At 55.9% G+C, this 22,086-nt stretch overlaps 1 protein-coding gene across 4 annotated transcripts in view; it reads left to right on the forward strand.

Moving 5' to 3' along the window:
- The first annotated feature begins 6,214 nt into the window (after positions 1 to 6,214).
- The window catches only part of MSI1 (musashi RNA binding protein 1), a 28,061-nt gene continuing 12,189 nt past the window's right edge, over positions 6,215 to 22,086 (forward strand). For all 4 annotated transcript variants that reach the window (XM_084297281.1, XM_084297282.1, XM_084297283.1 and 1 more), the window contains exons 1-6: positions 6,215 to 6,350; positions 6,637 to 6,677; positions 6,859 to 6,940; positions 7,056 to 7,140; positions 11,659 to 11,700; positions 13,044 to 13,136. In XM_084297281.1, coding sequence (XP_084153407.1) covers positions 6,292 to 6,350; positions 6,637 to 6,677; positions 6,859 to 6,940; positions 7,056 to 7,140; positions 11,659 to 11,700; positions 13,044 to 13,136 — 402 coding nt within the window. In that variant the 5' untranslated portion in view covers positions 6,215 to 6,291. The remainder of the gene's footprint in view (positions 6,351 to 6,636; positions 6,678 to 6,858; positions 6,941 to 7,055; positions 7,141 to 11,658; positions 11,701 to 13,043; positions 13,137 to 22,086) is intronic.

A 22,086-nucleotide genomic window follows, 5' to 3' on the forward strand; every position in this document is an offset into this window, starting at 1 on the left:
GTAGCAAAATCAGCCTTGAGGGAAATCCAGAGCAGGCAAAGGCGTGAAAAGATAAATGCTTAAAGGCTGTGAAAATTGAGCAGAAGATACAAGGGCAAGAGCAGACAAGTAGCGGCAGGAGCAAAATATTTCCCACTAGGTTATGAGCGGCGCGGAACCGGGGCTTGTCTTCGGTTAGAGGTCAGCTTGCTGGTCTGCGGGCGGGGGAATCTCTGTGTCCCGAGACCGAGGGGCAGCTTTGGAGCCTCTTTCAGCTCTAAACATATTTAAAAGCTGGTGCAGGTTGCTGTGACTGGAGTCTCTAGCAACAGTCCCCTCATTTCACGTTCCCTACCCTGAAAGGATCAGCAGCCCATAAGCCTGAGTGAAGACCGTGTGCCCTGGGGGGCAGATAAAACCCAAGGATACCACTCCTGGCCCTGGAGCATCTGTTCTGGGTGTGCTGCTGCGGAAAGACAGGAGTTCCCCTCGGTACAGCACCCACTGGGGAAATTTGTGCCTCGCTCAGTGAGGTGCTCGTTGAATTCTTCTATGGTAAGCAGGAGGATGACCAGAGAGGACAAGAGCACCCGGACCCTTGTGCCTCCCTGCCCGGTTCAGCAGGAAGGCAGCTCGGGCAGGAATTACGCACACAAAGCAGCTAAGCTGCTCCTGCAGTCTGAAGATGGGAGCTTTGCCCGGGAAGACACTGGTGTCCGTCTTGATTAGGCTGCGATGCCTGATGCGAGTCATGTGGCAAGTGCAAACAAAATACCTTGGCAAAACCTTGAGGAACCAGGACAGGCTGAGCTGCTTAAGGAGATTTACAGGGTGTATTTCTGTCCCGTACACTTGCCTTGGTCTGAACCTCTCCTGCCTCGGGAGCTCCAGCACATACCTGGGATTTTAAAGAAGCTCCTTTCTGTTCGTTCCCCAAATAATCTGTAAACCTTCTGAATTTTGCGCTGTTAAGTTTTAGCAGCGTAGTTCCAGTTGCTTTACGCCACCGTAGTACCAGAATGCTATAAAGATGTCTTCTGGGAAGTGCTGTTGGGATTTGTGGAGCAAAGGTCCCGTCAGCTTAGATTAGAAAATAAGTCTTGAAGAAATGGGAGAGTTAAAAGCCAGTGCGAGTGTTGGAGCAGAAGCAGGAAATTGATTATGTCCTGAAAGAGCGGGGATGGAGAAACAGCTTCTGCTTGCTCAGCTCCTGCTCGTGTGGTGAGCCAGAAGTTCTCTGCTTGCTCCTGTAAATGCCTTTTTTTTCTGGTGCTGCTCTGGGGCAGTGCCAGCAGCCAGGTTTTCTGCCTCCCGTGAGCGGCTCGGCGAAGGATCCAGCCGTCCTTCCCCTCAGTGCTGCCCCGCTCCCTTGGGCTCTGCTGTCGTTAAGGCAGATTTTGGAGGTCCGTGCCATGGTGCTGACTTCAGCCCCAGATAAATAATTCACACGTGTGGCAGACATGCGGAGGGTGCACAGATGCACTGATGGTGCTGGGCCCTGCCCGAGGAGCTGCTTTGCAGGCTGGGCTGCAGGGTGCCAGCTGTGCTGCTGGGGAGGCCTTGGAAAAGCTCTCCGGGGTGGTTTTTCACTGGGACGTGGGATTTTGCTTTAGTACACAACTTCAACGCTTTCTTTATGTTAATGCAGAACCCTGTTTTGTCAAAGGTGCCTGGCAGCCCTTGCTCTGGCTGGTGCTCTTAAACCTGACCCAGACCTTTTTCTGTTAATGCCTTTTATCCAGCCTGATCCCAGACCTTCCCTGCAGCTCTGATGGTGTTTGATGCAGCCCAGTCCCATGCTGTACTGTGCCTTGCCCGACACGTGCCTGGAGACCACATCCTTTGACTTTCTCCTTGTTCTTCCTCTGAAACCGAGGATTAAAAGCAATGCCAAGATGTCACCTCTCTGCAATAAGCAAGTTATTATAATAAAATAATAAAATATACACATAACAGAATATAACCACATCACCAAACTGATGTTTGCTTAATTTGCCCTTAAAAATATTCATGGATGGGACTCTGCTCCCGGGTGGGGAAGAGCCTGGTAGGAGCGAGCTGGTGCTCTGGGAAGGTCAACTTTGCTCGGGCTGCTGGAGGGAGGGCCAGGCAGGGGTTAGGTAGGAACAAGGACAGAGCAGAAAGCAGAGACCGATGAAACTCAGCGACAACTGGAAACTGAGGGATGGGAGGGAATGAAGGTGATGCTCAGGGCATATTTGAGGAGAAAAGCCCCATTTTCCAAACTTGCCGCTGTCTTCTATCACTTTCCATGTAACTTTTGGAGCGCTGCATTGAGAGATTGATGGGGAGTGGAGATGTTTGCAGCCCACCTTCGGGGAGTGGAGCCCTCTGTGCAGCAGGGAGCTGGCACCTTCACTTGGTCTGCGGGGCAGCTCCACGGCTGGTGGCTGAACTCCGGTGCTCCCTCCCTCGCTCGCTGCCTCGCTGCAGACAGGGTCGTGTAGAGCAGTCACCACAGAGTTGTTGGGGCTTGTGGAGAGGGAAGCAGCAGGAAGGGCTCTGATTTTTCCTGTGCCCATCGTTTCCAGGACAGCAAGTGGAAGCCTGCGGTCTCCTGCTGTCCTTCAGAGACCTCTCCTCTTTTGCCGTTTTGTGCTGGATCCCTATTCACTGTGCTACAAGCTCTCTCGTTTCCTTTCTTCTTCTCTCTCCGAGAGAGCCAAATTATGTTTTACTTTTATTTTCCCTTCTGTGCAGATGTAGTTCAAGTCTCTGAAGTTCCAGTCCTTCTTGCTGTTTTGTGGTAATTGGGGTGGTCTCCCCTTCTCTTCTCCCTCACTCCTTTCTTCCAGTTATCCCTGTTTGTATTTGCTCTTCGTACTTCCCTTTACTCTGCTCTTTATTCACCCACACATATCCTTCCCCTCCCTTTTGTCTTGCATGCACCCCCGTTCTGCTCCTCTCCTCTTTCCCACCTTGCTGTTTGATGTTCTGCACCACGTATCTTATCTTCTTGCACAGTGAGGTTTCTTAGACAGCAAAGAAATCCTTGGTGCCTTTACAGCCGTGCCTCTCTGCCTCTTGCTGCACGTGACCTTCCCCCAACATGAGCGGAGCCAAAATACTGCGAGTTCTCTAAGAAGTTCTCCACGAAGGTGCCTGACTCTTGCCCTGAGCAGGTTCCCTTTGAGGCAGCTGTGGTGGCTGCCCGTGCACAGGGCAGGTTTGCCATCAGCCTCTCCAGAGGGCCAGCATCACCCCGCAGCACGGGAGCACTCCAGGAAGGCACTGCCAGACTGGCATCGCCCCCAGGCCGCCGGCGGGGCTGCAGCTAATGTCTTCCAGGTTTGCTTGTTCAGCATCGTAACGCAAATATTACAAAAATGATTTGGATTCCGACTGAAGTTTGTTTATTAACTGCCCAAACGAAATGAAAAACAAAACTTCTCAGAGGACCTGACTGCCAAAAGCTCCTGGCTCCTGGACAGAGACAGGTCTCCAGGACTTGATCTCTCCGTAAGCCGCGTGTGATGGAGTAAAAGAGGCTGCCGCTGCCCTGCCCCTCCCCTAACCTCCACGTTTTGGAGCCTCCCTCTCCCCATGAATAACTCCAGTGTCTGCCACTGGTGCTGGGCAGAGCTTTGCCAATCATCGTCCTCAGCAGGAAGTGGACATGATTTTGATAGTGTCACTCTACCACACACGAGACACTGAATAGCAGCAAGGAAACTGAGCAGTTCTGTTAATCTCGCTGGTGTTTGGCAACCTCTCAGCAGCAGCCACAGAGGCACTACAGCTGTCTGTCTGCAGCCCCAGGAACACAATGCTGCATTATTTTATATTTGGAGATCATCTTTCCAATCATAAGGTCTGGAATGTTTTATATATTTACTTCTCCGGGAGGAAAGCTTCCTACTGTCACTAATCAACAGATTTTTTCAGGACTTCCTCTCTTGTGTGTTAGAGAGAGAAATGCAATGATGCCACCAAAGTGCTTTGGGGTCCTAAGGTGGAAATACAGAGTATTACACCTATGTTTTGGAAAGGGCCTTGGAATAAGTTCCGTGGTGCAGCGTACCATCTTTCCTGGTGATGCGAGTCCAACCACAGCCTCCATCCAAACCCTCCTGCAGTCTCATGCTTTTTCCCCTTGTGTGCACAGATGTTAACTCACATTGATCCCGTTCTCCCTTCTGCAATATTATTTTGGTGGAGAAGAGACTACAAGAAGAAGCATAATGCAACAAATATATACATGACGAAGTGTTTAATGCTTTGTCTCTCAGACTGCTTTACTTCATCTGTCTTGTAGACAATAAGCATTTAAAAATTAAAAACAATGCACTGGTAGTAAACAAAGGGGTGTTGTCCTTTTGCATGCCCAACACTGATCTCCTGTTTTTTAGCATGCCGAACACTGATCTTGTTTATTTTTTTCCCTTTCTTGTGTTTAATTAGCATTACTTCTCTGCCTAAGTTGGGCGATCAATGGAGCATGAAAGCTGTGCTAGGTGACTTGCAAAACATTAGCCCCCCAGTTGGAGTATTCGACATCCAAATCAGAGCAGGTGCCAGGAGGCAGCACAGCAGCAGTGGGTTTGGGCAGCATGGCAGGCAGCGCCGGTGGCTCTCTGGTGGTGCAGGTATAGCCCATTTTTTTGGGGATGTACAAGGGGAGATGGCAGAGATGCTGCCTCAGCCCTGCTGCTGCCAGCCGTGGTGCCACCTCGGTGCGTGGTTTCTGTTTCTCTTCCTCAGCAGCCCAGCTGCCTCTGGAGGCACCTCCACCCAGTGTGGTGATTTCAGCCCTGTGGAATGAGTGGGTTAGTGCGGAAGCAGCTCAGCCTGGGCTGGGGGAGCCAGGGCTGCTCTGTGGCCAGGACCAGGACGCTGCACAACTCAGTCCCCAGGGGTGGCTACCAAGCCTGGTTGTGAGTGTGTAGCTGCGCCCAGGTACGGGGCCAGGAGATGGGACGGTGTCACTGACCTAGCATGGGAAATAGAGTGGGTGAATGGGGGCTTGGAGAGCTAACAAACAGAAGGGATGTATTCAACTCATGGTTGCACCAGGGGCTTTGGGATGAGCCTAGGTTACGAAAGATGCTGCTACAAGGTGTTGTTAAAGCAAGGTGTCCTGGCTCCTGGCCAGGAGGGAGATGAGGTGTGTTGGCACATGAAATGATCGTGGAAGAAAGGGAAGAAAGGTCAGCTGAGGGTGGTCCTGATCTGAGAGCCCTTTGGTGCCTTGTGTTGGGCAGTAATAGAAGGTACAGGGAAGGCATGTGGTAGATGGGAGAGGAGCTAGAGATGTGCATGGAGAATATTTGGCAGCATGGTGGCCCTTGCTAGAAGCCCACAGCCTGGGACCCTGTGCTAGCCCTGTCCTGAGACGGGCTCACAGCTCCAACCAGCAGAGGTTTTGTGCCCTGCTGGGCTCCCCTGTGCCACGGCTGCCAGCACGTGCCCTGTCTCAGGCCGACGCACTGTGCAGCCAGCCGAGAGGCTCTGGCTCACCTCGCTGTAGCCTTGCAGGTGACAAGCAGCATTTCACTTGCTCCTCACCAAGCTCCTCCAGCCACCCACGCCGGGTTGCAGGAGCTGAGCAGGGAGCCCACAGACCCCCTCCTAAAGCCACCAGCATGTGGATGAACCCCCGAGCCAGCATCGAGCGGCTTGGCAGGAGCTTGGTCGTTCACAGGACCGAGGGATGTGCTGGGCGACCTGGGGGCCACCTGCACCCCCCCCCAGAGAGCCGGGGAGGGCACAGACCGGGCTCTGCGTGCGGGGGCTTCGGAGCTGCCAGCGGGTCCCGTGCAAGCAGCATTTGGGGGCACAGCGGGGCCGGGCTCTGCCCCCACCCAGCCGCTCGGGGGGCCCGGGGAGGAGCCGTAGGGGCCGCCCGGTGCCCGCTGCCCCGCGGGGACACCCGAAGCCCCTCGGGGGGGGGTCCCAGCCCCGGTTTTCCCCCTCGGGTGGGCTCCGAGCGGCCCTGCCCGGCCCCGTCCTTCCCCCGGGGGCAGCCCCGCGGCCTCTTTGTCCGCAGGTGGCGGGGACAAAGCGGGGCCGGGGCCGCTCGGGGCCGGCTCCGCTCCCCCCCCGGCGCTGCTCCGGGCGCGGCTCCCGGCGCTCGTCCCCGGCGCTGCCGGCGGGTTTTATGCGTGCGGAGCCCGGCGGGGGTGGGAGGAGCCGGGCAGGTTGTGCCCGCCGGGCCCTCCTCCCTCGCTCCCTCCCCGCCCGGCGGAGAGGGGTCGGGGGAGGGGGCAGCATGGCCTGGCCGGCCGGCCCCTTTTCCAGCGCTCATCTGCCCCGGGAGTGCGGCGCCGCTCCTCGCAGGGAGAAGAGGTCCGAATGGAGACAGACGGCAGCCAGCCCGGCCTCGCCTCCCCGGACTCCCCGCACGACCCCTGGTACCGGCTCGCCGCCCCCCTCCCCCCGCACCTTTCCTTTAACCCTCCCCACCCCGTTCACCCCCCCCCCCCACCCCCCCACCCCCTCTCCCCGGGCTCCCGGTGCACGATCGCGGCCGCCTCCTCCTCCTCCTCCTCCTCCTCTTCTTCTTCCCCCCCGGGCCGGGCAGGCGGCGGCGGCGGCGGCGGTGCCAACATGGCCGATCCGCGCCCTCCCCTCCCCGCCCGGCCCCGCGGGGCTCGGCGGCCCCCCCCCGGCTCACGGCTGTCCCCGTTCCTCCCGCAGCAAAATGTTCATCGGGGGCCTGAGCTGGCAGACCACGCAAGGTGAGCGCCGGGCGGCCCCGCACCTGCCGGCGGTGCCCCGGGGAGAGAGGGGGGTTTGGGGATAAAGGGGGGGGGGGGGGGGGCGGTGGGAGCGGGGTTTGGGGTTTTGGGGTTTTTTTTTTGGGGTGGTGGTGGCTGTGGGGCCGTGCCGGGACACCCACGGCGGGCGCTGTGCTTGCAGAGGGTTTGCGGGAGTACTTCAGCCAGTTCGGCGAGGTGAAGGAGTGCCTGGTGATGCGGGACCCGCTGACAAAGAGATCCAGGTGAGGAGGCCGGGGCCCGCTCCTCCCTTCGCCCCCGCCGCGGCCCGGCCGCCACTTTAACCAACTTTCTCTCTTCTCTCCGCATCCCCTCTCCTGCCCGGGCTGCGGGGCTCAGGGGCTTCGGGTTCGTCACGTTCATGGACCAGGCTGGCGTCGACAAGGTTCTGGCCCAATCCAGACATGAACTGGACTCCAAGACGGTGAGATGACTTCTCTCATCTCAGGGGTGCATTCGCCGGCGGAGCTCGGCCGCGCTCGGAGCAGCCATCGATTGCGGTGTTTGATTTCCAGTTAGAGGTTGTAAACTATCGATTACTGATAGCGATCGATCGGCCCCTTCTCCACCTCACTTAGCAGCTGGTAGCGTGGCTGCCGCCCCGGCTCCGGGCTCGCTATTGACCGCTGCCCCAGCGGCCGGGCATCGATCCGCGGGGCCCTCGTCCTCCCTCCCGCCGACCGTGAGGCCCCTCCGAGGCCGCCACGAGCCCCCTGCCGAGCCGGGACACCTGAGAGCAGCGGGGGGCGAGGGTTGGGGAGAGGGGGAGCCGCCCCCCGTGCTCCCCGGGGGTGCTGTGCCCCCGGCGCTGCTCCCTGCTCGAGGCCTCGCTGCCGCCCGTGCTCGCCCCTCGGTCGGTCCTCGCGCCCCGTGGCGTTCCCCGGGCGAAGTTTTGGTAACGCTGGCGGAGGTGCAGGACTTTATTGTCTCCGAGCCTGGCCAGCGCCCGCCCATGTGGGCCACCGGCGGCCTCTGGGAGCAGCAGCCGCGGCTCCGGCTCTCGCTCCGCAAACCCAGGCGGCTCCAGAGCCCCCCGGGAGGGCTCGCGGGGGAGATTTCGGCGGCTCCCGGGGCCGGGGGTGGCTGGTACCCGGTCCTGCCTCACGAATCTGTGGCGCTCGGGAGATGTGCGGGCTCGGTTTTGGGGGGGTGGGGGTGAGGTGTCTGAGTGGGAGGTCCCTGCTCTGCAGTTTTGGTGACTTCCCTTCCCCTGGATTCCTTTTCCGCGTTGCTGCCCCGGGGGTGAAGGTGAGGGTAGGGCTGGGGAGCGGCAGGGGTTGTGAGGGGCTGAGATGGCGAAAGGGCGACGACGTTCCTGTTCTGGGCACGGGCAGGCAAGGAGCCCAAACGAGCAACTTTTATTTCCAGCGCGTGGCTCGGGCATCCTCGCCTTTATCTCAGCACAACGGAGGGGGCGGGAGAGCGAGACCCCCTTTCTGCGGGTTTACGGCGCGAGTCGCAGCGAGATCTGTGTCTGTTCCTGTTTAACCGCCTGGGTTGCTCCCTTTGATGTGCACAGGTCCTTCCTCCCCCCGGGAGCTCGGGGTTAAACCTCTCCCAGCCCTCCTGGCTGGGCCTGGGTCCCCAGGACCCCAAACCTCCTCCTTTGGGAGGGATGGAAAGGGAGCTTTGCTCTGGGGCAGGGTTACAATGAAGTATTTTGAGGAGGACCCAGCTTTTTCTTTTTTTTTTTCCCCCTCTTTCTGTTTTGCTAGCCTGTGCAAACACGGTGTCTGATCAGCCAGTCCCGTCAACACCCTGCAGGCTGGCGTGGACCCCTCTTGGAAGGGCAAGGGCCAAGTGGCCGTCAGGGCAGCGATCCTGGCGGGGTTTGGGGCCGGCAGCGAGGTGAAATCCTGGGTCTCCATTCTTCTCTGAGCTGCCGCTGCCTCCGCAACGCTGCTCCGCGGCCCATGAGGGCAGGGAAGGGAAAAGAAGGGAAGGGAAAAGAAGGGAATGGAAGGGGTGGGTGGGTGCTGCAGGAACAGACGGCCTCGTGGCAGAGGGCGCGTGGGGACCGGCCGGCCATTGAAATTCCCGGCTGCATCTGCTCCGCTCGCCCTGCCGGCGCGGCAGAGAGCGTGGGGGCTGTTCCGCCAGGGTCCTTCCTTTGTTAGCAACTTTGATCCCCTTCCCCGGCCTTTTTGGTTTTTAACGCTGGTTGGTTTTCAGTCGGGTCAGGTGTTTTGGGGTGTTTTGCCCCAGTAATTGCCAGGTGAGAGGTTGGTCCTGCGTGGAGCCTCCGCGCACCTTTTGCCTGCTGAGCTGAAGCTGCTGTGAGTCACGGGTTAAATGACACAAACTCATCTGAATCCTAATTTAGGGTTTTGAGAAACTTTGCAGGAAAAGGCCCGGTGTCCTGAAAGGGCAGCCCGCTCTCGAGGCTCGGTGTCTCCTGGTAAACAGCACTTGATCGACGGTGTCTGCCCAACTTGTTGCTTCATTGTTTTCCAATTCTTCCTACCCTAACGAGCGCTGTTGGCCTGATTCTCCGGGGGAAGCTTGTGCTTTGCAGACTCCTCTTTGTTTGTAAGCTAGATAGCAGCAGCCCACGGGGTTATTTATGGAAATGCTTGATACGAGAATTGGCTTGGCAGTCTCAAGGTAAAAGATTTGCGTGACTTTGTAAAGCTGCAGCTGGCCGCTGCCTTGAGCTTCTTCTTTCTGTCTGGGGGAAGAGCAGGCTCGGTGGTGCTGGGTCACCCGCTCGTTTCTTTGTTGCCGTCCCTGACTTTTTGCTGGGTTTGTCTTTTGTGGCAGAGAGCCTGGCTCTGGGGGCAGCGCCGGCTGATGGAGAGAGGCTGGCTGTAGAGTTGTGATGAAGGAAGGAGCCCAGCCGTCAGGTTTCGTGGCTCCTGCCCTGCCCTGGACCTGCTTTGGGGCACCAATGCCAGCCAGGTTCACGCAGGAGGTGCTGATGGTGGCTGGTGGCATGGAGAGCGTTACTGAGGAGCCCCCGGTATACCTACACCGTCAGGTGTCCCTACAGCCCTGTGGGGTGAAGCGAAAGCGGCTTGTGCTCGGGTGACTTCCACTTGCCGTAGCCTGATACAGGGATTTTTTTGTTTCTCTTTTTTTTTGGATACAATCGGAGCAGCTCTGAATGCTCCCACTCTTCGCAGATTTCTATCTGGGTTTGTAAAAAGGATCCGTGACGTCAGCGGGTGACACTGAAACACAACTCCTCTGGGGCTGGTTGTTTTAACACCAGAAATGAGGGGGGAACGAGGTACCGGTGCTTTTGCTTTAATTAGAAAGCCTCCTGCCACCGAGGAGCAGTCCAGTTTTAGTAACTTGAGGCCGGCGCTGAACTCGCTCTCCTCCGCGTGTTCCCAGGGCTGCCCCTTGAGCCGCTCGCCCGGGCCTCCCTCTACCTGCAACAATAGCTGCTTGTGCAGAAGAATTCGGGCAGCGACTGCCTGCTCCCTGCAGCCAGGAGGACGCGTTATCTCTGCCCAGTTGATCACACTCAGGGTAATGAGAAAATGAGGCCGAGCTTAGCATTGCTGAGTATGAAAGCATCTTCTTGGCAGGGGCTGAATGACACTGGCTGAGAAGTAAAAGACAGTAGATTATTGTTGTTGCTTATTATCTGCCATCAACCTCCTGGGCTCCTGCCGTCCCCCTGTCCTCAAAATTCTCTGTGGGTGCCCGCACTGGCCAGGCAGGGCGTGCGTGTGTGTGGGGAGGGAGAGGGGGACGGCTCGCATGCCCCAGGGAGGCACCCAGAGGGTCCTCTGGTCCTCCTGCTCGCAGCCTGGGGACGGAGGTTTTATTTCTGAGTTTATTTGTGCTCTTCACTTTTGCCTCTGTTTACTTAGGTGCCGGGTTTATTTATGTTGCAGGCCGTGAGTCAGGCCGGAGGTGGGGAAGGCAGGGAGAGGAGCTGGTGGAAGGGCCCGGGGAGGCCGAGCTGCGGGGCTGTGACAAGTGAAAGGGCGCGGGATGGGAGGGCGGCCGGGCTGAACAAAGCAGCGGGAGGCGGGCGAGAGACACAGCTTCCCTCTGGGCTGCTGGGACGATGCTCTGGGCTGCCCTCCCAGCTGCAAGCCCGGCCAAGCGCGGGGCCGAGCCAGCCCTGCCTGTGCCGCGGGTCTCCTTCAGCTGATTTGTAGGTCTGGCTCGTCCCCGACGTGATGTAACTTTGCTGGAGTTGCCATAAAAAAATAGGCTGTAAAGAAAGAGGTGGAGGCGGAGGAGGAGCGCGCGCTCCATGGGCGCCGGGCGTGCGGCTGCGTTCGCGTCCTCCCGGCTTTGTGGTGGCGCTGGGAGCCCGGCGGGACGCGCGGCACCTGGGTGGCGGCTGAGCAGGCACAATGGAGGGCTCAGCGCGCCGAGGGGAGGCTTCGGCTTCATTGTGTGGAGAGGGGCGGCACGCTGCCCCGCGGCCACAGCCCCTGCGCGCCTTCCACGGGCAGCTTTGGGCTCCTGGGTTTATTCTGCACCCTCCTGGCGGCTCTTTTGCTGCTTCACCCTGTGTCAGGGGGTGAAAGGCGTTTGGTTTCTCGCCTGCCGCCTCTCGTCCGTCCTGCCGCTAGCCAGGTGAGCTCCGTGCTTGGAGGGCGAGCGAAAGGGAGAGCAAAGAGGCAAAAGGCAGCGCTCTCAGCGCGATGCCGGTGATGCGGGGCAGCCGGGGGCAGGCCGGGAGGGAGGGTGCAGCCGAGCCCGTTAATCCCGGCATGTGCTGGGCTCTGGGTGCCGCCTGCCCGGCGCTCAGCCCGAGCTGCTGCATGCTGGGACTTGTAGTCTCTGTGGAGCGCACCGTGCCGAGCGGGGGATGATGCCTGCGCCCTGCTTCCTTTGGTGCTCCTCAGGGAGATGCTGCGGGCTTTTAGCGAGGTGAGCCACGTGGGCAGAGCCGGCCGTGCGCCCGGAGGCAATCCTGCGTGCGTAAAGAGGCAGCAAAAGGGTGCTCACCTCTGCTTTCCAACGTCTCTTTCAGATTGACCCGAAGGTAGCGTTCCCTCGCCGAGCACAGCCCAAGGTAGGTACCGTGGCCCCCTGAAGGGTCAAGTCGTGGTGGGGAAGCTCTGTCCCCTGCGCGGGGCTGCCGGTGCCGGTAGCGGGGTCACTCCCTGGGGTTTGCTCAGGACAGGTGCTGGGCATGGTCTGACCCGGCTGTCAGGCTGCGGTGCTGGGGGTTGTGGTGCTGGAGGAGCCAGCAGGCCCCTTGGTTACACATTCGAAGTGCTGCGATGCGCTCTGTGCCACCTCCTGAGGCTGCAGGCAGAGCCCTGAAGCTGCGGGAGACACGGGACAGCAATGCTGCGGTGCACGAGGAGAGAGGGCTGCATGTGCACAGCTGCCTGTGGATAAGTGCATGGCAGGGGTGGGCTGAAGGATTTCACTGCACGAAATGCCCTCGTGTGCCTCAGCTCGGGCAAAGGCAGGAGGAGCTCGGTGTTGGACCTTAGGGGCCAGTGGCTCTGGCGTCGCAGTGAGCAGTTGCTGCTTTTAGGCTCTGGGTGTCCCGCCAGGTTTGCTCTTGGCTGGGAGTTTCCAAGTTCGTCGTCTTGATTCCTGGTGCTGTCACGGGAGGAAGAGCTGGAGGGAAGCACGGAGGGAAGGGGAGGCTGGTGCTGGGAGGGGAGGGAGGGGGTCAGGCCCCGCGAACAATCGGTGAGCAGGTATCCCGAGTAACTGGAGCCAGGAAGCACATGGTAGGAATTGGGTTAATTCCATTAAGCAGTTTGGTGACAGAAGGTGCTTTAGTGTTAGAACGGGCTGCTCTCCAAGGCAGGGAATTGCTGCGGATTAGCCCCATGCTCCTTGGGGTAATTAGGACCATGTGTTCCTCTGAGAGCAGGGGTGTAGCCAAGCAGCGAAGGGGAGGATGCAGCTGGAGAGCCAGTTCAAAGGATGTCAGTGTGCCTCCGCCTGGCAGCAGTGGCCCCTCTCAGGGCAGCTCGCTTCTCCCCTTGTCCCAGAGGCACGAGTGAGAAGTGGCACAGGGGTCTTTGCCTCCTTGCAAAGGCAAAACGGGATCTGACCGGGCTTTGTCCAGGCTCCTTTTCGGAGGAAGCAGAACTGACTTCTCCGGGGGAAGGCTGGGGATGTAACACCCTGCTTCTTGGGGGTTTTGGGGGCATCAAGGGAGCGGAAGCAGCTCGGCAAAGGCTGGAGCCTGCTGTCCGAGGAGGAGGTGTTGGTGAGCTGGTGTGTGCCTGCAGGGAAGCGCTTTTGGAGCACGCCGAGGGCTGGAGCTCGGCTGCCAGGAAGGGGCAGCCGCTGGCTGGCAGCAGAGGGTGAGCTCGTGGCCTTTGGAGCCCTGTTCTCCCCGCTTTGCTCTCAGTTTATTTGGTGAATTCCTGTCCTTCCCTTTTCCAGATGGTGACCCGAACGAAGAAGATATTTGTGGGTGGTCTGTCAGTGAACACTACTGTGGAGGATGTGAAACAGTACTTCGAGCAGTTCGGGAAGGTAAGGCTCTCGAGTGGCGTCGGATCAAAGCTGTTGCTGCTGGGGCAAACGGGAGTTTTCTGAACTTTTTTGGCGGTGGGATTAGGAGCCTGCGAGGCTTTTGTATGGGGTTAAGTAAATCGAAGGTCGGTTACAGAGGTTGGGTAGCTGTAATGTCTTTGTAGCAGACTTAGCCCCGTGTTGGCTTGAAACAAAGAGCTTGTGCTTGTTTCTGGAGTCTCTGGGACCTGGGCTATGGGAAATGGTTTTCCATTTTTCCTTATCCCAAGGCCTGTTGGGTGTTTTGGTCCTGCAGATTTGCAGTTTGTTTGGACGCTGAAGGAAGGAGTGTAGACACTCTCACCAGGGCTGCCGCAGCATTAAACCTGTGGGGTTTGGCCTGTTTCTGCTTCCAAGCCTTGTGATTGATGTTTCTGTAATCCTTTATTAAAAATAAGCCTTTTGGGTCCTGAAAGTTCTCCTGCTGAGTCTTGGGCAGGTGCTGATGTTGTTTTGGGATGTTTGGAGAAAATCTGGCATGTTGGCTGTCCCTTGTGTTGGCCTGGGTCTTCTGTGCCAGCTGGTGGCTCGGGGCAGAGTAGGCTTCTGTGGATTGAAGTTGTTTGTGCCCCTGCTCCGTGACAGCCAGGTGTGCAAATCACTGGTCACAACGGGGCTGGAGGATGGAAGAGGCTCAGTCTTGGCCTTTTGGCTGCATCGGGAGGCTGTGAGCAAAGCAGTGGTGTTAGACTGAAGGATCCCAAGATTTATAATGAAATTAGGAACTGACGGGGATCGTTGCAGCCAAATGCCGAATGTGGTCACTTCTGAGGCAGGGCACTGGGTCTGGTTCACTGTTGCTCGGTGGTGTTGTGTTCTTCTTAGCTGTTTTGGGGCAGGAAGAGTTGGAAACAGTAGCTGTTGGGGTCTTCCCCCCTGGCCAGGGTGGCAGAGCGTGGTTTGCTGGGTGATAACTGGCCGGGATGTTGCTGATAGCATCCTGGATGTGGAACAGTACCACAGGAACTGTGGAGAGTGTGAGGGATGAAGGCTTCAGTATTCATTGTCTTCTGAAAGATCACGCAAAGGGGTGATGCTACGTTAAGGCACGTTAGCTGGTGAAAAGGAGGGGAGTTTTGAAATCCGTTTTGCCAGATCGTTGGAACATCTGGGCAGACAATTTGGAACGAGTGCTTGTTCAGTACCTTCTCTCAGTTTCAAAAGTCAACTGTGTGTGTGCCTGGAGTGCTGTTGTGACTGCAAAGTGAGACTTGTTTCTGTTTCTGCGTAGCCCTAAGAGAGTGATAATGGCAAAAGTCATCACAAATCCTCGTGTCTGAGAGTCATAAGCTCTGTGTGGTTTTTATTTTCTGTTAGAAATAAGCGAACTGTTTGTCCCTGGGAGCTTTTACGTGCTGTCACTGAAGGGCTCCACTAAAGGTGGTGGTGTCCATGTGTCTGTGTCATCAGAAGGTTGTCAGCCGCATGTGTTTCTGTGCTTCTACTGCTGGCTGCGTTCGATAGGAAGCTGAAATGTCTTGGGTGTAATCCCCTTTTAACCTGAACTGTACCCTTGTTAATGTGAAGCAGAAGCATGTCATGTAGCACTCAGTTTGCAAGCAGTTACAGTCCAGTTTGAGAACTCCTTTCCAGTTCTTTTGGAGTGTTACCCTGTTACATTCCTCTTGTTTAATGGTCGCGTGTTGAACGAGGTCCTTACACCAGGAGACTGGCAAGGAGTGGTTGTGTCAGATTGTTTTCTTAGGACTGGGCAGAAGGGAGGGTTCTGCACAGCTCAGTGCGTTCATTGCCCAAGAAGTAGCATCCCGGCCGACATCCGCTGCTCCGTCTGCATTAGGTCGATGCAGCTGGCCTCTCGGCTCTCGGGAGTTTCCATGGGGAGAGGTCAGGGCTGGTCGCATTGATTCTCTGGTTTTGGGGCTGTTTCCTGACTCATCTGGCCGTTTCAGCCGAGCAGAGACTCCTCAGAGCTCTAACGCGAAGCATGTTCCCTGGTCTCTAGCCATCTTCCAGGCCAAGCCTCAAATAATTCATCAGAGGCCAGGAAAGCTGTTCCCTGAGAAACTCTCTGCAGGTGGTGGTTCCGTACGGCTGGCCGGGGGATCGGTGGGGGCACACATTGCCGAGGAAAGCCTCTGTGGCCATCAGCGCTGGGGTTCGGAGCTCTGAATGTGCCTCTGTGGTTTCCAGGGCTAAGAACAGCCCGTTGCCCACATTTCAGACGTGAGTCATTCTTACGGAGAGCATGACTTTGGTGCGCAGGCTCTTTATGATGCTCGGGGCCTCCCGGGTTTCAGAGGTTTCCTGGGATCCCTTCTCCAGAGGGACGCTTGGCACCTGACTTTGTGGTGTTCCACCTCCTAAATTTATGGCATCTTTAAGTGAGAGGTGAAGCTTCAGGCAGGTGAGCCGCATGGTGGAATGCCTCTGTTGTATAAACAGCAATGTTGTCTAAGTCACCTGGGACAGTATTCTGGAGTTGGATTGGGATTGGCTGTGAAAGACTTGTTAAGGGTGCCCTTCTTGGGGGACTCACCCTCCAGGGAAATGGCTTTGTCTCTATTCCCTCTTCCTCTGAGAGACTCCCTGTTTTTCCAGGATCTGGCGGGGGGAAAAATCATTCTCCTTTCCTCCTGCCTGCTCAGGAAGCCGTGGGAGCAGCCACAGTTAGATCCTAGAGAGGAAGGAGAGGGGAGCACAAGTCACGCTGTCCTGATTCCTTAGTATCAAGCTATCAGGCTCCTGGCTGTGCTCTTCAGTCAACCTTTGTGAATCCAAAGGCAGGCTCCGTTTGGCTCTCAGCTTCAGTGAGAGGCCATCCTCTGCCTCTGAGGACAAGGGAGCACGGAGTGCTGCGCGGCTTTGCATGGAGGTTATCTTCTAGGAGGCCCTGAGGCTGCAAGCTTAAGCATGGGGTAGGTGTGCCACCACTTGGAGCCTTTAAATGGGGAGAGATGCTTTTTGAAAAATGCCCTCCAGTCCAGCCAGAAAGCACGTATGTGCTGTAGGGATTAGGAGAGGAAGTGCTATGGCCTGCAGTACAGACAGGGTCAAATACGGTTATTGTAACGTTCTGTCATCCACATTTGTGCACTGCAAGGTACCAAGGTAGCTGGTGTTGGTGTGTCTCAGATCAGGGCAACACTTGGAGCTTTGTGTGTTCATTAGCTGGGGAAGAAAATATGGAAGTTTGGTTGGGCTCGAAATGAAACGGTTTCCCATTTCAGAAAACAAGATCACTGAGTCTGACTTTCCATTTTGTCATTCCTGCTTATTGTCCTATTTTTGTTTTGTTTTCTTTCCTTGCTGAGTCCAAAACCTTCTCTGAGCCTCGTAAAATGGAAGTGACAAAAGAAAAATGAAAATGTGTGAGAAGGAAATCCCCGAGCTTTACTTAGGGTTAAGGGAAGAAATGGAGAGGCTGGCACCCCCATTCTTCATATCGAAATGCTTGGTTTTGACAGGGAAAAAAAGGTGACGCTTCAAAGAGGATCCCAAATAGTGTGAGAGTTTCTCTGGTTCAAAGAAGGACAGCTTTCTTTTTTTTTTTTTTTTTCCTTCCAAAACTGTGAATGAAAAATATGGGCTGAGGTTTTCATGAGGAAAAATACAAAGTGGTTTTCTGTTTGTTTGTTTGTTTTAGTACAGTAAGAGAGACTGAGAAGTGCTCTCAAGCCAGCTTTGGTTTGTCAGGTGCAGCTGCTAGGGCTTTGAACATGGTGGGATCTCTAGGAAATACTTCTGGCTCCAAATCTCGAGTATCTCTGAGATGCAAGATGGGAACATGCACATGCTTTGTAAAGAGATTTTTTCAACTGTAGGATTGAAGTCCAGGAAAAGAATTACATTCAGAGTATGGGCAACCAGGTGTCTTGGCTTAAGGTGGAGTGTTGGAGATCTTGAGACTTCACAAGGAAGTATTTCAATATCGTCTCTAGACTCAGGCTACCACCCTCGCTGAAACCTGAAACAGAAGGAGAGGAGGAAGGTACCTCGTACCCAGCACCTCAGGCATAGCTAGTTCTCTGTCTTGCTCAACACGTATGAGGATGCCTCGGGAGCTTGAGTCCCAGCTTCCTCCTTTCCTGCTTCAACCTGTGGGAACGTGTTGCTCTGTATTACTTTTTGGGGACAAAGGGGTTGACCATCAGAGAAATTTCTTTGGGCTGTTGGGTCTCTGACCTTATAGGCAAAGTTATATACTTAAAGTAATAAGTGAAGAATAATTTTGGATCCTCTTTCTTTTCCAAGGGTTGGTCTGACAAGGTTTTGGGGTAGAGAGGGTCAAATAAATTACAAGGTAAGAGGCTCAAAACAGATAAGGTCTCTTTTTGTCATAGAGCTCATCTAAGCTGTGAAATCTTTGCCCCAGGGTGTTGTTGCTAAAATTTACATAGGCTCCAAGATGATAGGACAAATTCATGGAGTGCCTGGTAAAGATACAGACACCCCTTCAGGTTTGGGAAATCCCTGAATCACAACTGGCTGGGAGCTGAGGGAGGATCTTGGGATCTGTCATAATATCTTTCCCTTGTCCTTCTGTTCTTCCAAAGGGACTTGCTGTTTGTCTGTGTCCTGGGGGTTGTTGGGCGGTGTGGGCCTCTGCTCTAACTCGGTGCAGCCGGTCTTGTTTGTCATTAGGAGGGAAGTTGGGCCTTTCAGAAGCTAGGGGTGCAGAGGTGTGCTGGAAGAAACGGGGGCCTGGCCCCAAATCTGGTGTTTCTTGTGTGCTTTTGCATTTAGTGAAGCAGAAGTGCAAAGAATTTATTCACAATGATGCCTCTGCGTGACTCACTAATCAGTCGAGGCTCCAAGAGCGCTTGAAAAGTGCTTAAAAACAGGCTGCATCTGTCCCTGGGCTTGCAGGTGATCTGCATATTTGGATGAGTTGGTCACGAAACCTCCGTCTCTCAGTGCGGTAGATCGTGCCCAGAGAGAGACCTGCTCTCTAAAAATATCCTGGAAGCAAACAAGAAGGAAAAATCTGCTGAGGTCTGAGTGCGATTCTGACCTTTAGGTTGCCATCTAATACTCAGTCCAAATTCTGGACCGTTTGCTTCAGACAGATTCTGAGATCTCAGTCAGGCGATGACTCCAGCGCTGTCCCGACCGAGGGAACAAGCCCCGTATCTCGCACGCGGGATTTAATGGCAGGTTGCATGGCTGTCACAAATGCATATTCATGTACACCTGCCAGAAAAATGGTGTGGTTGACTGGGGTATATTAAATGAGTTTTCCCTGCTGACTAATTGGAGAACCTTTAGATACTGATAGGGAGTTTCTTTAAGGGAATACTTGTTCCTGCGCTATGGCTAGGCACGATTTCCCTCACTTTGATTTGGGAGAATGTTAATTAATTAATCTTTAATCTGCTGTTCTCTGGAAATTTCGGGGATCAAAGAGTCTTGTCAACCTGCGGTGGATTTCCAAACTGGATTTTGGATTTTCTTCCGCTGATCAGAGGGCAACTTATGCAAATGCTCACACGTAACACGGTTGCGAGGAACAGATGGGGAGGGGAGGAGAAGGGGAATCTGATCACCTCTCTTGTGGCAGTAGGCAGTTCGGCTGGTGGTAACAAAGCCTCTGGAACAAAGGGTGCTCTGTGCTCCGCATCTGGTAGGCAGATAGCCAAAAATGGGCTAGCATTAATGGTCATTCAGATCTTCAGTGGTTCATCTGATATTTGCCAGGTGCCCACGGTGCAGCGTGAGAGCAGGCAGGAACACCTGGGCAGGCTGACCCACTCACCTGTGGCACGGAGCGGGCTCGGTCTCTCCGTTTAGTCTTGTTTTCTGCAGAATGGGGTAAGGAGGCTCAGAAACCTGGTGCCGTGTGGGCACAGCATGCCTGCTCCATGGCACTGGGCTCTGGGTCGGTGCTTTCTCCTCCCCAAAATTAGCTTGCCCTGTCTGAGCAGCCAGGAGATCCTCTCGGGGTGGCTAATGCCCTCCCTTTGACGGGATGGCCAAGCGGTTTCTAGATCATTTGGTTTATGTTTCCCGTGTTGAAGCTGTCTCACCAGCTATTATTCTTCAGCCTGGTGTTTTGTTTTTTTCCCCCACAAATATGTTGCCATGGTTCCTTCCAGGACCAGCCAAGCAGTCTTTAGTTGCTGTTCAGGTGGAAGACACCTGTCTCTGCAAAGCCTTTGCCTGAATATTTACAACTTTCTCCAAGATCTGCCTGTGTGCAAGTGCATCCAATGTTTCTCATCAAACTTGTGTTGGAAATTTTTATTTATTTATTTAAAATCTGCAAGAGGCTGCCATTGGCTTCTCTTTTGTAGAGAGATCCACGGCTGTCCCAGGAAGACTGAAAGGTGGTAGGGTGGGACTAAGCTACTGAAAAAGTCAGGCTTTTTGGCTGAGCCTAGGTGGATCGTACTGCATTCAGTTTTGGTATAAAATGTCTCCTGTTTGGGAGGCACCTGAATGTTTTGGCTGGGCTGAAGGGTGCTTTGGTGGAGAGTCTCCTTGTGAACCTGTCACTTTTCCTCCCTGTCACCCCAACCTCACTGATATCAGGTGCTGGTTCCAGAAGGGCCTCTCAGGAGGGTGCTGCTTGCTGCCCGCCTGCAGCAGGGGCAACTCCATGAAGGATGAGGAGTTCCTCCTCAGGGGGAGTTTTTCTCCCTCCATTTCATGGATGTGTTACTTCCACTGAGCCAAAGCCTTTTTATCTTCCACTCCCATTTGGTTTCCAAAGCTAGAGAGAGCCTCTGGAGGCAGAATGGAGAGGTGATGTTACCTTGGGTTTAAGGCTCGGGGACGTGGTACCAACTCCCTCACTGCCAGAAACCTGTCAGAAAGTGATCCTTTATGGTAGGGTTCCTTGGGAAGGACACATCGAAAGAGCAAGGGGTACTGCTCCTGTCACCCCTCTCTTCTTGACGGTTCTGACCCTCGTGGCCAAGCACGGGGAGCGGCAGCATCCCTCCGAATTAACAAACCTTGAACTTGTAACCTCAGTGCTGGATAACTGCTGCCTGGACCAGCAAGCTATATAGTTCCCTGGGAGAGAGCCTTGACCACTAAGCTAAACAGTTCTCCAGTAAAGCGATCTGCTTCTTTGACTGTGTTTAAAGAATTGAAACAAATATTTATTTAAGGGGAGGGGGAGAGCGGGAGAAAGACAATTCACCCAGCGAGAAAGCCTTTGTTCACGTCCAGTTATGATCACAGATTACTTCCACACCCTGTTAAAATGAACTTCGGGGTGCTGCTGAGCCTGCGTGCTGTTTGCCGTGCGCTTCTCCCACCTGCGTTTCTGGCTGCTTTTAGCCGAGGTGTCTCCGCCACCCTTCAGGGGCCGGCTGGAGGTGCGGGGCCAGGATCTGTGTGAACCACAAAGAGTCCTTCATCCGCCCTTCATCCTCACCACCCCTCCGCCCGCATCCCGCAAAACACCCTGCTCAGGCCCCCCATGGTCAGGGGCTGAGGCGAGATGGCGGCGTCTGGGTCGGTGCAGGAGGGAGGCGAAGCCCCAGTGCTTTTTCACCTTTTTCCATCGGGAGAGACCCGCTGGGCCCTCACTCCCTCCTCCGCCCCGAGCCCCCCCAGGCTGAGGAGAGCGGGCGCCGCGGGGCGGCTTTGTGCGGGCCCCGCCGCTCGCTCTAATCCGGGCGGCAGCTGCCAATGGCGGCCGCGTTGCCGCGGAGACGGCTCCTGTTGGCGGCCGCCTTTGTTGGGGCCCACCGCGGTCCCCGGCAGGCGGCCATTGTGGCGGCGAGGCCGCCGGGAGACCCCCGCCGCGACGGGCCCGTCGCGGCGGGGGTCTCCCGGCGGCCTCGCCGCCACAATGGTCGCCCACCGGGGCGCTTGCCCCCTCAGCACCGCCTTTCCCTCCCGGCCAGCACCGGCTCTCTTTGTCCTCGGCTCCCAAGTGGAGGTGTTGGGGCTCAGATCCTCTCCGACCTGGAGGGCTACGAGGCGTGAGCGGCCTCCATGGGGCCAAGGGGAGGCCGCTGGGCTCGGCTTTGCCTCAGGGAGCTGAGCGGAGCCATGCCGGGCTGAGACCACCAAACGCATCTCACCTGTTGCCTTGGGCAGGGTGAGAAGGGGTGGTCGTACATAAGCTTTTTTGGCAATAAAATGCAGTGGTTGTAGCTCTGCGTAAAGTTTGGGCCCCAGAGTTGGGTGGGGTAAGACTATTTCACATACATAGTATTCATATTTATGTATATACACTACATGTCCATATATATGTGTCCATTTCAGTTTAGCTCATGACAGAAGGCAGCTTCCAATAAGGCATGTGTTATATATCATAAATAGGTTCTCACAACACCAGCACGTTTCAGGGTGCTGAGCAGACACCTGATTTCAAAGCACTGGCAGAAACTTGATAAAAGGACCACGCTGAGGCAGGCTGTGGCTCTCCTCTCAGCGTGCAAAGCGTGGTTTGGGATGAAGCTGTTACCCTTCTCCCCACTCCAAGTGCTGGAGCGCTGTGGGAACTCAGCGGCCGCTGCCCAGGCTGGTGCCCTGAGCTGGGTTTGTGCTCGTACGTGCGGGGCTCCACCACGTGCAGCTGCTCCTGCGGAGGCTGCTGGGGCTGATTGGACGCAGGAGGTCAGCCGTGTGCCCAACCTTTCTGTGAGCTGGGTTAAAAAACGCATAAAAACAGCCAGTAAAAATTTAAGCCACATCAGGTTCCCCGCCATCACAGGCATGGAAGGGAAGTGGTGTAGGGGCAGGAGCGAGGGGCGGTGGGGAACAGCAGCGCAGGAGGTGTTTTCAGCCCCCAGCTCCACATCTGCATCTTGGGAAGCTGCTGAGGCATCGCTTCAGATCTGTGCGAAGTTGTACGTGTCCCATGGCTCCAGCTGGGTTGCTCACGTTTTGCAGGTGGTGACTTTGCAGAGGGAGGCAGAGCCAGGACAGGACGAGCGCGAGATGAGCGGGAGCCAGGTTGTCTGTTGTCACCTCGCTCCTGCAGGGCAGACGT

Source organism: Netta rufina (genome assembly GCF_964035555.1).
Source record: "Netta rufina genome assembly, chromosome: 17".
Lineage (NCBI taxonomy): Eukaryota > Metazoa > Chordata > Aves > Anseriformes > Anatidae > Netta > Netta rufina.